Raw genomic sequence first — 17252 nt, forward strand, 5'->3', positions numbered from 1 at the left:
AGAATTGCTAGCGGGTCCTTATCAACACAGAAAATCCTTCTGCTGGCAACAAACCCAAAGGGAAACTGTACAGGCTCATGTTGTGTGCAGGATGTCTCTGTGTGGCTTACCAACAGCCCTTCCCCTACGTACGGCTTGTGGGTTACTTTACACAGATTTAAACGTGCCCATTATCCGCAGTCCCAGCAGTTCTTGTCTGTCCCTGCAATGAACAGCCGAGAGTGTAGGTCCATCCAGGAAAGGAATGTCCTGGGGGTGCCCAGAGACGTGCTCAGCCTGGCTGCTCTCGCCGGGGCAGAGAAGTGTCCTGCCACGGTCATCAAATGAGGTGTGGAATAGAACTCCCCAAGCAGTTAAAGTTAGAAAGTGGTGTGCTTATCGACAGCGCCAGACACAAGCAGAGTAATCTCCCAAAGGCATGTGCAAAGAATTACAGGCTCTGGCTCTCTATTTATCTGAAAAAGTCTTATATATTCATATAATGTCCAAAGTGCCTAATACATATTCATTACATAACCCTGCCTATCCCCACTTCATATTAAAAAGTATTATAATTGAATCCAAAGTTCCTTCACGCTTGTGCAGTCTTTCACTTCAAATGGGTCAGGAGTTTTTAAAATGGGAGTGGTCTCCTTCTGATGAAGGCAAAGATGTCTTCCTCAATTTGACCTCTTTACTTATGACTTGTTGGCAGGCTTTCAAACCCCATGGCTATAGCTCAAGTTTCAGGGCCCAGGTGCAGGCCACAGTCCTCTTCCACAATTCAATCCACATCCCACCCTGTTTCTTTAAACATAGTAAAGACCGGCAGGTGATTTCTGACAGGCAGACATATTGCCCTGGACTTAACTACTTTATCTACAAATAATTAACTGTCCCTTATTATTTCTATTTCTCTCGCAATACTGTCCCCCTTGACTAAATTAACCTTCCTCTAGATTTTAACACTTGGAGTTTCTTTAAACTCTTAATTCACCATCTCCAGCCCCCTGTTGCTATGGTCAGTTTCCATGGCAACCATCACCAGCCCCCTGTTGCTATGGTCAGTTTCCATGGCAACCATCACCAGCCCCCTGTTGCTATGCTCAGTCCCTTGGCAGCTCCATGGAGACCCCATGCCAGGGCTGGTTGCCATGGACACCAGATCAGGCCTGCAGCCAGAGCCCGTTGCCATGGCAACCATTGGCAGCCCCATCCCCAGGCCCATGGGATCCCAGAAGCACAGAATTGGCTGAGCTGGGAGGCACCCATCAGGATCTTCCAGTGCAACTGCTGGCCCTGCACAGGACACCCCAACAATGCCAGCCTGGGCCTGGCAGCACTGGCCAAACGCTGCTGGCGCTCAGAGAGCCCTGGAGCTGGGACCCTTCCCTGGGGAGCCTGGCCAGGGCCCCAGCAGCCTCTGGCCAAAAACCTTTTCCTGACATCCAACCCGAGCCTGCCCCGACTCAGCTGCAGCCGCTCCCTCCACTCCTGTCCCTGGGCACCAGAGGGAAGAGGTTCCCACAGCCCCAGCCAGGGACCCGCTCCCAAGGCTGCTGCCATGGCCACCAGGGCTGGCACCAGCTGGGATGCTCGGTTTCCACGGGCCGGGCTTCAGCAATGGGATTCCCCAATTTCCTGCTCCCGCTAAAACCGTGCTGCCCTCGCTGCCCTCCCGCCCATGGAAAGCACAAAAGGCAAAGATCCCGGGCTGGGATAAGAACAATTTATTGCGAACAACAATGAGATAAGGAAACAAACAGAACAAAAAAAATATTGATAACAGAAGGGATAAATAAAACTATTTACAGGGAAAACAAAAACACAGCTCACTGAGTCTGCCTGGCCACAATTTCCCCTGCCTGGAAAGGACACCTTTTTCCTCAGGGAGGGAGAAAGAGAGAGAGTCCCTTTCCTGCCCCTGGCAATGACCTGAGGTGGGAGCGAATGTAATGACAGGGCCATGGCCAGACCCTCATGTTCTTCCATCCTACATCAGGTCATTCGCAGGGGCAGGAAAAGAAACAGGTGTCTTACCAGCATGGATCACAGGGAACATGGATCACCAGGGCTCTTCCCAATGTGGCTTCTCCCATGGAGGATGAAACTGGAGTGGTGCATGAAGCTGTTCCTGTAGTCGGGGCAATTCCAGGGCTTCTCTTACCGGTGGCTCCGTTTATGTTTTGTCAAATGAGAGCTGCTGGTGAAGCTCTTCCACACTGGGGACACTCGTAGGGCCTCTCCCCAGTGTGGATGCGCCGGTGGGTGATGAGGGTGGAGTTGTGCTTAAAGCCCTTTCCACAGTCTGGGCAGAGGAAGGGCCTCTCCTCTGAGTGAATCCGCTGGTGTTAGAGGAGCTGGAAGCTGGTGGGAAACCTCTTCTGACAATTGGGACACTCGTAGGGCCTCTCCCCTGTGTGGAGGCGCTGGTGCCTGATGAGGTGGGATTTCTGCTTGAAGCCCTTCCCACAGTCAGGGCAGTGGAAGGGCCTCTCCTCTGAGTGAATTCGCTGGTGGCAGAGGAGATGGGAGCTGGTGTGAAGCCTCTTCTGACACTCGGGACACTCGTAGGGCCTCTCCCCAGTGTAGATGCATTGGTGGATGATGAGGGCAGAGCTGCAGCTGAAGCCCTTCCCACACTCCCCACACTCGTAGGGCCATTCCCCGGTGTGGATCATCTGGTGGCTGATCAGGGTGCTGCTCTGCCTGAAGCTCTTCCCACACTCCAAGCACTTGTGGGGCTTCTCCCCATTGTGAAGCTGCCCATGGACCACCAGCTCTGAGCTCTGGCTGAAGCTCTGTCCACCTTCCTGGCCCAGGGTGGGTCTTTCCTCCTCAGGGCACCCTGGGCTGGGTTTTTAGCCCCTCCTCCTGTGGGATCTCTGGGGCTTTTCCTCCACGTTAGAATTCTGCACCATGGAGCCACTCAAAATGGCCTCTTCCACGTGGTTCTGCGGTGGGGATTTGTCCTCCCTGGTCTCCATCCTGAGCTCCTTGCCTGGGGGAGGAAGTTTTAGACTCTCCCCAGGTTTGCCTTCAAACAAGTACAAAATTCAATGTACTTATCCCTTGTTTTCTTCTCAAAACAGGATTTTCCATCCCATAAACTTGGCCAGATGGAGGAGGAGGCTGTGAGGAAGAAGAAGGTGCCCCAGGAGCCCCAGGCAGGTGAGGAGGAAGTCAATGCCCCTTTCCCCCTCTCTCCTGCTCCATCTCCCAGCCCAGTACAGCCCCCGGCTCCAGGACAACCCTGCTGCCAACCCCGTCCTGCCGGGGATGCACTGGGGGGATCTCCTTCCCCTTCCCTCTGGCACGGAGGCAAATCCCATCCTCTCCTTGTCCTTCCTCCCCCAGGGAAGAAGCTGAGGATGGGGACCGGGGAGGACAAATCTCCATGGCAGAACGTCATGGGAGAGGCCATTTTGAGTTACTCCTGGGCACAGGAATCCAACAGGGAGGAAAATTCCTGGAGATCCCACAGGAGGAGGGTCTCCAAACCCAGCCCAGTGTGTTCTGAGGAGGAAAGACCCACCCTGAGCCAGGAAGGTGGACAGAGCTTCATCCAGAGCTCAGAGCTGGTGGCCCATGAGCAGCTTCATGATGGGGAGAAGTCCCACAAGTGCTTGGAGTGTGGGAAGAGCTTCAGGCAGAGCAGCACCCTGATCAGCCACCAGATGATCCACACTGGGGGGAGGCCCTACGAGTGTCCTGAGTGTCAGAAGAGGTTTCACACTAGCTCTGATCTCGCCAGGCACCAGCAGATTCACACAGAAGAGAGGCCTTTCCTCTGCCCTGACTGTGGGAAGGGCTTCAAGCGCAAGTCCCACCTCATCAGGCACCAGCTCATCCACACTGGGGAGAGGCCCTACGAGTGCCCCATGTGCAGGAAGAGGTTTCAGACCAGCTCAAATCTCCGCCTGCATGAGCGCATTCACACTGAGCAGAGGCCCTTCCGCTGCCCTGACTGTGGGAAGGGCTTCAAGCGCAACTTCACCCTCATCAGGCACCGGCACATCCACGCTGGGGAGAGGCCCTATGAGTGTCCCAGTGTGGGAAGAGCTTCACCCACAGCTCTGACCTGACCAAACACCAACAGAGGCACCGGTAAGTGAAGTCCTGAAAATGCCCCAAGTGCAGGAGGAGCTTCGTGCACTGCTCCAGCTTCATCCCCCATTGGAGGATCTCTATTGGGAAAAACCCTGGGAGATCCATTTCCCTCTGATCCATGCTAGGAAGACACTTGTACCTTTTCCTGCCCCTGCCGATGATATGATGTGGGATTGAAGAACATGAGGGTCTGGCCATGGCCCTGTCATTACATTCACTCCCACCTCAGGTCATTGCCAGGAGCAGGAAAGGGACTGTCTCTCTCTCTCTCTCCCACCAGGGAGAAGGGTGTCCTTTCCAGACAGGAGGAAATACATGGCCAGGCAGACCCAGTCGTTGATCTTGTAGTTTTCCCTGTAAATCCTTTTTCTTATCCCTTCTGTTACCAATATTGTTTCTGTTCCCTTTTTTCCTTATCTCGTTGCTGTTCCCAATAAATTGTTCTTACCCCGTACCAGGATCTTTGCCTTTTGTCCTTTCCATGGGAGGCGGGAGGGCAGCAAGGGCAGCACGGTTTTAGCGGGAGCAGGAAATTGGGGAATCCCATTGCTGAAGCCCGGCCCGTGGAAACCGAGCATCCCAGCTGGTGCCAGCCCTGGTGGCCATGGCAGCAGCCTTGGGAGCGGGTCCCTGGCTGGGGCTGTGGGAACCTCTTCCCTCTGGTGCCCAGGGACAGGAGTGGAGGGACCGGCTGCAGCTGAGTTGGGGCAGGCTCAGGTTGGCTGTCAGGAAAAGGTTTTTGGCCAGAGGCTGCTGGGGCCCTGGCCAGGCTCCTCAGGGCAGGGTCCCAGCTCCAGGGCTCTCTAAGCTGCAGCAGCATTTGGCCAGCGCTGCCAGGCCCAGGCTGGCATTGTTGGGGTGTCCTGTGCAGGGCCAGCAGTTGGACTGGAGGATCCTGATGGGTCCCTCCCAGCTCAGCCAATTCTGTGCTTCTGGGATCCCATCAGCCTGGGGATGGGGCTGCCAATGGTTGCCATGGCAATGGGCTCTGGCTGCAGGCCTGAGCTGGTGTCCATGGCAACCACCCCTGGCATGGGGTCTCCATGGAGCTGCCAAGGGACTGAGCATAGCAACAGGGGGCTGGTGATGGTTTCCATGGAAACTGACCATAGCAACAGGGGGCCTGGTGATGGTTGCCTGCTAAGGATCAGATTTGTCACAGGCCCTCACAGGGGTTCCATGGGGATCTTTCCAAGAGTCTCCAGGCTGTTCCAGAGCTGGAATGTCACAGGCACAGACAGGGGCTCCATGGAGACCTCCCAGGGCTTTCTGGGGATGGTAAAGAGCCCTGTGGTCAGAGGCTGTCACAGCCATTCCATGGTGACATCCCAGGGCACCTTGGGCTGCAAAGGCACCGATCTGTCACGGGCACTCACGGGGGCTCCACGGTGACATCCCAGGAGTCCCCAGGCTGCCAAAGAGCCAGGATGGCCCAGACACTCACAGGGGTTCCTGCTATGGGCAATGTGGGAGCTTCAGGCAAACGCTTTGTTTCTTTATTGGTGAAACTCCTCCTGAGTCATGAGATGGAGAAATGACCCCCAACAGACACCATGGATCCTCTAACTCCTGCAGGGCCCCTAGACTTCTCAAATTCCTTCAAAGAGAGGAGAATGGGAGCAGCTGGATCCAATCCCAGCCCCAGAATTTTTCAAAGGTTTATGTGTAAAGATTGGACAGGTGGGATTGAACTTTAACCCAATTTGACCCACAGGATTAATGATGGTGTACCAGATAAATTTATATAAATAGAGCTCTGATTGATTCTGATCATGATCAGACAGAAAGATCTTTAACAGAATTATTTACTCCACAGTACAGGAGCTATAACAATTATTAGAATATCGTGCTCTAGGCAGCAATTTTGAAGTCAACAGGGCCTTGCTGGAGTTGTTGGAGGCCATTGCAGGCAGAGCCTCCTGCTCCAGCAGGAACTGCCTTTCCTGTGCCATCAGCAGGGCAGGTCCCGCTGCAGGAAAAGCCCCAGGCCAGCCCCAGCACAGGGAAGGCCTCGGGCACAAGGGCAGAGTGCCGTGCTGGGAGCTGTGCCAGGGAGAGCCTGAGGCACCAAAGGCACCTTGGCAGCAGCAGCTGCCCACAGGCCATGGCCAGAAGCCTCCCTTGGCAGCTCGGCCTGGTGGCCACCACTGTAGAGCTGCTGCCTCAGGGCTCATTCCTGGTTGGCCTCTGAAAAGCCACTTCTGCTCCAGGAGCCTGACTGGGAAGCCATTGGCCCCAGCACCTCGGGGACAAGATATCAATGACAAAACTCTTCATGCCAGCAGAGCCAAGGCAGGGGCAGAAGAAAGGGCAGAGCCAGGCCCAGGGGACAGGGCTGCCATGGTGATGGCTGTGAGGTCACTGCCCCTGCAGCAGCCTGGCTGCCCTCAGCAGACATTCTGGCCAGAAGCGTTGTGAGGGCACCCAGCACATCAGAGAACACACACTACAGGAATTCTGTCCTTGGGGATGAGAGGGTTTCACTAGGTCAGGCTGCACAAGGCTTCTGATCTTGGAGTGTTCCTGGGATTGGGCATCCAATTCTCTGGAGAAACTCTTGCAGTTTTGTGCCTCGGTCATAACTGCAAAATATTTCCTGTTCTAATAAATGTAAATCTGCCCTCATTCAGTTTAGAGATATTGACCCTTGTTTTGTCACTGCAAGATTTGGGAGAAAATACTTCTGATCAGTATTTTTCCATTTTCACAGACCTTGGAGAGGACCCGAAAATCTCCCAAGATGGGGTTTGGAGGCCTCATCATAAAACGGGCAGGGAGAGGCTGCAGACTCTGGGCTCAGTTTTGTGGAGACTGAGGACAGAACAGGAATAGCCTGGGAGGGATGGAAGGGTGGTTTCAGAGAGGCTGGAGTGTTTCTTCATAGTGGGAATGAGCCTGAAGAAGACATAATAGCACCAAGGGCAGCTGGGGAGGCCCAGAGTGGACACCAGGAGAAAGGAATTTCCCTGCCAGGGCAGGGCTGTGGTGCAGCACGTCCCCCAGCAGGAGCCTGGAGCAGCCCAAGGCTTTGTGTGGGCAGGCAGAGGCAGGCAGGAGGCAGAGCTGTGAGCAAAGGAAGGGGCCAGCCAGGTGGGGCAGCCGGGGGATGCCCACAGCCTGCAGGGACAGAGGCGCAGGTTTGCTCAGCACCAGAGACACCTTTGCCTTGCTTGTCCCCACCTGTCATCACTGCCACCAGTGTTCTGCTCTACCTGGAACCTGGGGACACTTTCTCAGTCCTTTCCCTCAGAAGGTTCTATTTAAAGTTTAAAGTATGAGAAACTTCAGTGTTTCACTTTCTTTTTGAATCCCTGAGAAGTTCTTTGAGCACACTCTGAGGGACTGAGTCTGATGCAAAGAGCACCAAAGGCCCAGAGGGTCATTACAGTCCTTGTGCTGTGTCTGTGCTGCTGAGCTGGGCCGGGCTCCTGGCCAAGAGGCAGCTCCTGGCAAGGGCAGCAGAGCTGCAGAGAGACAGCTCTGGCCAGGACCACCTCCTGTGCACAGCCCAGCAGGGCTGGGGCACTGCCAGGGCCCCTCAGGGACACCAGCAGGGCACAGACAGAGCTCCCAGGGGCTCAGCACTGGCAGGGGCTGTGGCATGTCCCAGAGGGGGCTGTGTCACAGCAGCTCCTCTGTGGCTGTGTCATGGAGGCACAGAGCAGCTGTGATGTCAGCAAGGGGCTGTGTGACAGCACAGAGTGGGCTGTGTGAGGTCACAGATTGGGCTGTGACATCACTGTGTTTGTTTTGTGAGGTAATTTTGGTGACTGAGCATCATAGAGGGGACTGTGTGACATCACAGAGCAGATTGTTACATCAAGGCATGGCTGTATGACATCATAGAGCTTGCTGTGAGGTCAAAGTGTGTGCTGTGACATTAAAGAGTGTTAGTATGACATCACAGAGAGGGTTTTGTGGCATCACTTAGGGGATTGTGACATCACACATCTGTCTGTGACATCATAGTGTGAGGCCATAGAGCAGATCTTTCCTTCATAGAGAGTGGCTCTGTGATATGAGAGAGTTGGTTGTGACATCACCAGGTGGCTGTGTAACATCATAGAGCAGCCTGTGACATCACACTACAAACTGTGACATCGCAGTGTGACTCTTTGACATCAGAGTCTTCTGTGACATCTAAGAGCAGCTGTGTAACACCACAGGGGACTGTGTGACATCACAGAGTAGCTGTGTGACATCACAGGGGCTGTGTGACATCACAGGGGCTGTGTGAGGGCACTGGGGAGGTCACTCTGCCCCGGCCCCCCTCACAGTTCCCCCCAGAGCAGTCCAACCCTGCTCGTGCACAGCGGGGTCCCCTGTCCCCCCGGGTCCCCCCGCCCCTGGCGCCGCAGCCTCCCCCAGAGGATGTTCCACGAGATCGACCCCAGAGCCTGACACGAGGACAGGGGGCCGGGGCCCTGGGGGTGGCACAGGGGGACAGGGACCCCCCGGCAGCGTCCCTGTGTCCCCCAGGGCCAGAGCCTGGGCCAGGGCTCCTTCACCCTGTTACCAACGAGACCTTGAGAGCGCTGAAAAAATCCCCAGCAAGGGATCAGCAAAAACCAGATTGAATATTAAGGGACAGCAGCACAAAGTTCCTTGGCAAGAGTCACTCTGCTCCTGACTGGACACTTCAGGCACAGCAGGGAAACAAAGCAACAACGAAACGAAACAAAATCCAGGCAATCAAACCAGAAATGAACTGAGAACTCTCCCTGTGTGTGTGACAAAGAACAGTGAGGACAAGGATAAAAGGAATAAAGAGATAAAAGCTTAGAAGAGCTCAAACTTAACAGGACTTAACTTACACCTTAACCTTAACTGATACCTTCAACTTCACAATTATGCAAAAGAACAGCACTTAACACTATTTAACCTAACTTTTAACCTATAACTTAATGATTCAATAGTGGAATAACACATACCAATATTCAACTTAGCTAATAACTTATATTAAACTTAAGAACTTAGCAAAAGAACAACACTTAGGAGCATTGAACTTTGCTTAGACCACATGACCTAACCTCACTTCCAGGCCTGAGTGTCTCAGCTGTCCAAGGCTCTCAAACCCCTCAGAGAGCAGCATTTCTGCCACATTTCCCCAGCACGGGCACTCCTGTATGCACACAGACACAAAGAGTCAGTGCAAGGCACCTGGGAGAAATTCCCCTCAGGGCAGGAAATGCTCCCTGTGGATCCTTTGGCATCTCCCCAGAGGGTGAAGGGTTGAGCCTGGAGGAGTGGGGGGATCAGCCCAGGCTCCGTTGTTGTTGGGGATCCCCGAGTGCAGCAAACAGGAGAGTTCCCGGCTGGGAGAGGCCCCACTCAGAGGGAGTCGCTGGCCCAGGAGAGCTCCAAGGGCTCCTTTTGGAGCGCTGTTTGTAGGGCCCCAAGAGAGGGGCTTCAGTCCCAGCAATGGCTCATCCTGGCCACACGTGGCATCAACAGCTTTCTTTGGCAGTGTGAGAACAGGGATGTTGTGCCACGGAGGGAACAAAACCAGTTCCCAGGGCTGCTCCTCCAGAAAGCAGGAGCTGGTTGGGCAGCAGCAGTGCCTGGAGCAGACAGTGTTTGTGATGAGCTGCAGAGGAGCTGAGCCCAGGGGCTGTTGGCCAAGGCCGAGCCCCAAGGAGCATTTCTCAGCTTGCAGGGCGGCCTGAGAAGGGGAGGGGGGAATGCAGCAGCACAGGGCCCACGGAACCAAGGGAGCATTGTGACACTGTGGGGCCTTGTGAGACCCGGGGACCCGGGGACCACTGTGACTCTGAAGGGCCCCATGGAATCGTGGAGAGCACTGTGACATTGCCGGGCCTCATGGAACCAAGGGGACCATACTGACACTGTGTGGCTCCATGGAATGCAGGGATCATTGTGACACTGTGAGGCCCCATCAAACCAAGGTTCCATTGTAACACCGCAGGGCCTAATGGAACCGTGGAGACCATTAAGACACTTCAGAGCCTCATGGAACCAAGAGGCCTTTTTGTACTATGGGGCACCATGGAATCATGGAGATCGTTGTGACACTGAGGGGACCCATGGGATCATGGAGACCATTGTGATGCTATGAGGGCCCATGGAATAAGCAAAGCATTGTGAGATTGTGAGGCTTCATGGAACCAGTGAGACCGAGACCATGGTGACCCTGGGGGTCCCCAAAGAACCAAGAGGACCATTGTGATGCTGTGGGGCCTCATGAAACCAAGAGGCCTTTGTGACACTGCAGGGCTGCATGGAACCAAAGCTCCAGGGTGACACAGAGGGGCCTCCTGTCATCAGTGGTCCATTGTGACACTGCAGAGCCAAAGGAGACCATTGTGACACTGCAAACCCCCAGGGTCCAAAGGTCCATTGTGATATTGCAGTGCTCATGGAACAGAGGAGTCCTGTGACATTGTGGGGCCGGTGGAACCAAGGAGGCCATTGTGACACTGCAAGGCCTCATGGAATCATTGGGACCATAGTGACACTTCAGGGCCTTGTGGAATCGTAGGGACCATTGTGATACTTTGGGGCCTTCTGAAACCTAGGGGCCACTGTGACGTTGTGGGACCCTATCAAACCAAGGGGACAGAGAGCATATCTGACTGGTTTGGTCTCCCATGGACTGCCTGACTGGTCCAGCTGACCATTGCATGTTGAGGGTCTCTTCTCATCTGCTGCTGAAACACTGGGGCTCCATGCTTTCCTTCCCAATGGAAAAGAACTCTCCTTCTCTGCCAGGCACCCATGGCCAGATTTGGGATTTCACCTCCAAATTTTCCTTATATCCAAGGATAGTTCCAATAGGAATATTGCCAGGACAAGTCTGGCTGGAAATGGTTTCACAAGGGTCAGGTCTCACCCATCCCTAAAACCCTGGGGAAGGCTCCATGCTCACCTTCCTATGGAAAAGAACTTTCCTGCTTCTGCAGGTGCCCATGGTTGAGATTATGGTTCCACCTCCAAAATTCCTCAAATCCAAAGACTGCTCCCAGACAAAATCTGCCATTCCTGACAAGTCTGGCTGGCCATGGACTAGTGAGGATCTCACCCTCCTTCCAAACACTGTGGCTCTCTGCATTCCTTCCTATGGAAAAAAGCTGCCCTTCTTGTCCAGGTGCCCATGGCCAGAATTGGCATTTCATCTCCAACATTCCCTGTTGTGAGAGACTGGAGGAAATTCTTGGCTCAAAACATTTAATGTATGGGGGAGGAAGGGGCAGGTCCAGCCTTGCCCTGCCCTGGAACCCCAGCCCTGCCCTGCCCTGGAACCCCAATCCCCCCAGAGCCTCTATCCCAGCCCAGCAGTGACTGCCAGTCCCTGGCACAGCACAGGCAATGCTCCACAGCCACCTCTGCAGCCCCAGCCCAGCTCCTGAGGGACCAAATGAGCCCAAGCCCCACCTGGGGGAAGGGCCCAGGGAGACCAAGGGGTATTGAAGGCTGACCACAAGGTGAGCACACATCTTGACCCTGCATCCTCTTGGAATTTCCATCAGAACACTGCTGGAATCCAGGAGTTGGTAGCTGTGTGTCTGTGCTTCTCTGTATCTTTTTTGTCTTTTATCTCTTTCTGTGTCTTCTTCTGTTTCTGTGCTCCTGCAAATTTTGATTAACATTCTATTGAACAGGCTTAGAGTTTGTGAAGTTGAATGGACCTAGTCAATGCTTTGAGAAGTGTTTTTTGTTGACTGAGTATCTGTCGTAGTTTGACACGAGAAGAATTTTAAAAAGTAATACAAAACTTTTTGTGTAACTGACAATCTGTTAAACCACTAAGATACTGAACACGCCTCTGTGAAACACAAATGTTAAAGATGAAAAAACCCAGGAACCTCCTCTTTCTTTCCAGTCAACAAAGAAGCAGCGGGTCCCAGCCCCCATCTCAACCAAACCAAACCAAACCAAACCAAACCAAACCAAACTAAACCAAGCAACCCTGCCATGGGCTGAGCCCCTTCCCCCTCCCCAGGCTGCTCCACCCCCATCAGCCCCATTCTGACCAAACCAAACCCCAACAACTCCCAAACAGGAAAACAAAAGAGGCTACAAAACCCCAACCAGAACAAAGCCAGCCACAGCTATTAAAATCTCACCATCAAGTCCCCGCCCCCAACACAATTAAAACCAAAACCCCTACAATCTACAACCCACACAAAATAACCCTACAACTAAAACACAAAAAACCCTAAAACCAACCATAAAACCAATCCTAACACAACCCAACCACAACTTCCACCACACGATGCCAGCAGGTCAGGTGTTAACTCTTTCAATACTTCAATCCTCCCATGAGTAAAAGAAAAAAAAACAAAATACAAGCTTGTAAGAAACCAATATAAAACCATCAAAGTAAGTAAAGAAGAGATTAAATCCTAAAAAAAAAAAAGAATAAAAAATACTTTACTCTTAAAACTAAAATCCTCTTGTAAACTATAAAGAAAAAACTCTTTTTCTTTTTAACACAAAATAATATTTTTAAAAATTCAAAATATTATCAAAGAAAAACCTCCATACTAAAATAAACAAATGTTAAAAATACTTTAATTTCATAAAATGCTTAAACAGGGAAAAAACAAAGTAATCCAGTATCTCCAAGAGAAGATCTCTATTCCCAGACATAAAAATAATTTTAAAAGTAAATAATAAAAACTTATACCTTTAAATAAGTCATCTTTAAAACAATACCTCATAAGTCAACATGGCCCATCAGCAAGCTGTGAAAAAGCTTGTAGCAATAAAAACAACTTAACAAGAGCAAAGTTCCCAGACAGGTGTTATCCATGGCAAAATTAAGAGCCACAAAAAAGTATATTTTTTCCTCTTGTAAAATATCTCCACAACCTTAACAAGAAAAACTTCTCTCCCTAAGTAAACTAAAGAAAAACAATTCTATAACTAGTAAACTAACTAGAAATTTTAAGTTTACATTCTTTACATTGTCAGTAAAAAGAAAAAGTTGTAAAGAAAAAAAAGTGTTCTAAATAAATTATTTAATTCCTACTACATTTTTTCTTTATGAATTTATTTTAAATAAAATTTTCTATATACCCTTTTAAAATCTTAGGCCTACTTTACTATTCTTATATTACAATCTCACAATAAAATAAATAGATAAATAATTACTGACACTAAAACCCCCCATATTCATCAATCCATTAATTAAGAAATCTCAATAATAGAAAAATCTTAAATTGACAAACCAAAACCACTACAATGTCATAATAAATCTTTTGCCAAAGTTTCTCTGATTTTCTGAACTTCCCAGGGAAGGCTGTTTGGTTGTTTTGAGCTCCTAGAATCTCTTGTACTGGTATTTATCCAGTGCACCTAACTCAGAGGACACAAACAATTGTAATTCCTTTTAAATATCTCCTTGAGAGAATTATTTTAGGGATGGGAGTCAGGGCTTGTGTGTGCTGCTTGGCCCAGCCCAGGCAGGGCTTTCCCAGCCCCATTCCACACTCCATTGCCCAGCTGGAGCCGCTGCTGCCTCTGAGTTGTGCTGCCCCAGCCCCAGGGACGCTCTCCTTGTCTGCCCATTCCCCCACGGTCTCTGGGCAGGGATGGCCTCACTGGGGGCTGCTGACATCCTCAGCAACTTGGAGGCTGCTGCTGAATTTCACTGCTCCAGAGGCTTGTTCAGCCTTCAGCTCTTCAGTGCAGGAATTCAGTGTCCCAGGGCCCATGAACATTCAGAGCACCTGAACAAGCCAAGCCTCTGGGAATCATTTGATTTTAATTTTCAAATAATTTGTGGTTAAGTAGATCTCAGTAGTGCATTGAAACTGAATACATGATATTTAAACAGACAGCGAGAAAAGATTTTTTAGGTCCTGTTTAGATTTGTTTTCTTGTTAATTCAATCATATGTGCAATCTCCAATTGACACTGAATCCAAGTACCTCCTCATGCAGTTTGAATGGATATGAAAATCAAGACCCTTCATGGCTGACAATCAATCAGACTCTGTCCCTACCCCCAGCCCACCATTTCCCCCATCCAAGCCCTGGCACTCAGAGCAGCCTTGTGCAAATCTGAGCTCCCTCCAGCCCAGGCTGCACCTGCAGCTTTCAGCTCCTTGGCTCCAACTCCCACCTGCTTTCCTTGCAGAAGGAGCTGCCCGAGACACAGAGGGATGTTCATTTCTTGTCAGCCAACAAAGCCAAGGGAAGGCACAGCTCCATCAAATGCCAAAGTCATTCTTCTCCCTGCATCTGCCCCTGATCCCCCCAGCCTGTTCTGTTTCCTTCATCCCTGCATTGCCAGGGACTCTCTGGGACAAGGGAGCTCTGCTCTGGGGATGGATGGAGGTGCAAGTGCCACCACTGGAGTGGGAACCACAACTCATCAGGTTTGTGTCCTTTGGGGGTCAGGAACTGGTGAGACTCAGAGGAACAGAAAGTTTCTCCTAGTGCCCTAGAGATCACAGTTGAAGAGGACACAATTTAATAACAATCACGCTCTTCCCTGAGCTATGTGCAATGTCCCAGCAGCATCTGATGAGTCCTCCATCCACAAGTGATTTCCATACTAGAATTAATTTTAGACAAAACGTGGTTCTGTGACAGATATAAACACAATTAAGTTCTTGTATCAGGATGCTCATCCTGGAGTGGGTGCAAAACAGCTCCAACAATTCCTGATTTGCAAAGCTGTCAGTGGTGGATGGAGAAGGGAGGTCAGGCTGCTTTTGGTGTTGAGGAAATGCTGAAACCAGCCTGACTCATTTCATCTCCTCCTGTCCTGGCTGATCTCCCCTCTTTCCCCTTCCACCCATTGGCTTTTGTCTCCCACCAGGCCCCCGGTGAAGAGCCTGGCTCTGTGTTCTCCATCCCCTCCTCGCTGGCACTGCCAGGCTGGGATGAGGAGCCCCTCAGCCTTCCCTGCTCTGGGCTGGACAAGCCCAGCTCCCTCAGCCTCTGCTCACAGGCCAAGGGCTCCAGCCCCACCTTGGAGGCCCTTCCCAGACCCTGCTCCAGCTGCCAGACATCTTTCCTGCCCTGGGCAACCCAAACCAGGCCACAGTGACCTGGATAATCCCCGTCCTTGATGTCCTGGTCACACAGCCCTGGCCCCTTGTCCCCATGTCAGGCTCTGGGGTGGATCCTGTGGAACATCCTTTGGTGGAGGCTGTGGCTCCAGGTGAGCCGGGGGGATCCCGGGGGACAGGGACCCCGCTGGGCATGGACAGCATTGGACTTGTTGGGAGAAACTGTGAGGGGGAGCTGGGGCAGAGTGACCAACCCAGTGACCTGACACAGCCCTGCTGGGATGTCACACAGCCCCTCTGGGATGGCACACAGCCCCTCTGGGATGTCACAGCCTGCTCTGTGAGCTCACAGCCCCTTCTCTAATGTCACACAGCTGGTCTCTGATGTCACAGCCAACTCTGTGATGTCATAGTCTGCTCTGTGATGTCAGACATCTGCTCTGTGATGTCACAGAGGCAGCCTATGATGTCATAGCTTCTCAATGACCTCACATAACCCACTCTGTGATGTCATAGCCCACTCTGTCACCTCATGTTACCAGATAATCAATTGCCTACACCAGCTGAGCTGACACCTGGAGCTTGTTCTCCACATCCCCAGGCCTATGGAAACCACACAAGGCCCATTGTGTGAGAAGGGGAACTGGAAGTTCAGCAGCCTCAGGGTCCTGCCAGCTCAGCCAGGCCCACTGGAACATTGGGGTCCACGACCACCAGGGACCACCAGAGAGACCCCCCCAGGACAGAAGAACACATGGGTAAAGGGGAGGGGAAATATGTTAATGATTTTGGGGAAATGATTATCATATGTATGTTTAGTCCAGGACAATCAATGGATATGTGTGCAAAATACAGAAAATAAACAGAAACTTTCCTGTACTCAGCATGCAGGGCTTTGGGAGGAGCTCTCCCCTGTGCATCCAGCTGAATAAAGAATGCTGCTTCTTAATGCTACACTGGGGTTAAAAGGAGTTTTCTGTTTTACTGAATTTTTGGTAACACTCCCACTGCCAAGGAAAGCTCTGTCTGCTGCTGTTCACAGACAGAGAAGGGCTGGGGGCAGATGTGGGGCTCAGAGGCTGCCTGGGGCACAGTGACCATGAAATAATCAAGTTTTCAATGTTTTGTGAAAGAAGGAGGGGCAGCAACAAAACTTCTACACTGGAATTAGGAAGGGCAGACTTTGGCCTGTTTAGGATGCAGATTTGGGGAGTACCAAATCAGGTACTGACTTTTTTAAAGAGAAAGAGCCCTTTAAAACAAAGGGGTCCAGGAAGGATGGAAACATTTCAACAAAGTAATCTTAAGGGGGAAGAGCAGCCTGTCCCATTGTGGCAAACGATGAGCTGGTGAGGAAAATGACTGGCCTGGCTCCACATGGAGCTTTTGTGGGATCTCGGGAAAGAAAAGGATGCATGAACTTTTGACAGAAGGTCAGGCAACTTAGAAAGTGTTTAAGGATGTTGTTAGGTTATGCAGAAAGAAAAGTTGAGATGTGAAAGCTCAATTAGAGCTTAACCTGGCCACTTCTGTGAAAAACAATAGAAAATATTTCTATAAATAAATTAATATCAAATGATAAGGTAAGAAGAACCTATACTCTTTTTTGAGTGCAGTGGGGAATACAGTAACTAAAGATAAGGAAAAGGCTAAGCTACTTTACACTTGTTTCCCTCAATTTTCAGTATTAGGACAGGTTGTCCTCAGGACAAGTGTTCTCCTGAGCTGGTAGATAGGCACAGGGAGCAGAACAGCCCCCTGGAATCCAGGAGGAAGCAGCTGGGGACCTGCTGAGCCACTCAGGTGCTCACAGGTGTATGGGATCAGATGGGATCCATCCTAGGGGGATGAGGGAGCTGTGGATCCCAAGCTGCTCTCCATCATTTACCATCAGTCCTGGCTCAGCAGGGAGGGCCCAGAGCACTGGAGGTGCCAGTGTGAGCCCATCCCCAGGAAGGGCTGGAAGGAGGAGCTGGGGAACTCCAGGCCTGTCAGCCTGACCTGGGTGCCCGGCAAGGTTATGGAACAGATCACCTTGAGTGCCATCACAGGGCACCCACAGGATGGCCCAGGGATCAGAGCCAGCCAGCGTGGATTTAGGGCTGGCAGGTCCTGCCTGACCAACCTGGTCTCCTTTTATGCCCAGGTGACCCACCTGTGGATGCGGGAAAGGCTGTGGATG

The 17252-nt window shown here is 51.5% G+C and overlaps 1 protein-coding gene and 1 pseudogene across 1 annotated transcript in view; one reads left to right on the forward strand and one right to left on the reverse strand.

Annotated features, from left to right (window-relative positions):
- Positions 1-2168: 2168 nt before the first annotated feature.
- Positions 2169-2966, reverse strand: LOC143692688 (uncharacterized; annotated as a pseudogene).
- Positions 2967-3350: 384 nt separating this feature from the next.
- Positions 3351-17252, forward strand: part of LOC143692689 (uncharacterized) — a 365642-nt gene continuing 351740 nt past the window's right edge. Inside the window, 2 exon segments of the mRNA XM_077172932.1 lie at positions 3351-3386; positions 3576-3802. Coding sequence (XP_077029047.1) covers positions 3351-3386; positions 3576-3802 — 263 coding nt within the window.

Source organism: Agelaius phoeniceus, assembly GCF_051311805.1.
Source record: "Agelaius phoeniceus isolate bAgePho1 chromosome W unlocalized genomic scaffold, bAgePho1.hap1 SUPER_W_unloc_2, whole genome shotgun sequence".
In the NCBI taxonomy this organism is placed as follows: Eukaryota; Metazoa; Chordata; class Aves; order Passeriformes; family Icteridae; genus Agelaius; species Agelaius phoeniceus.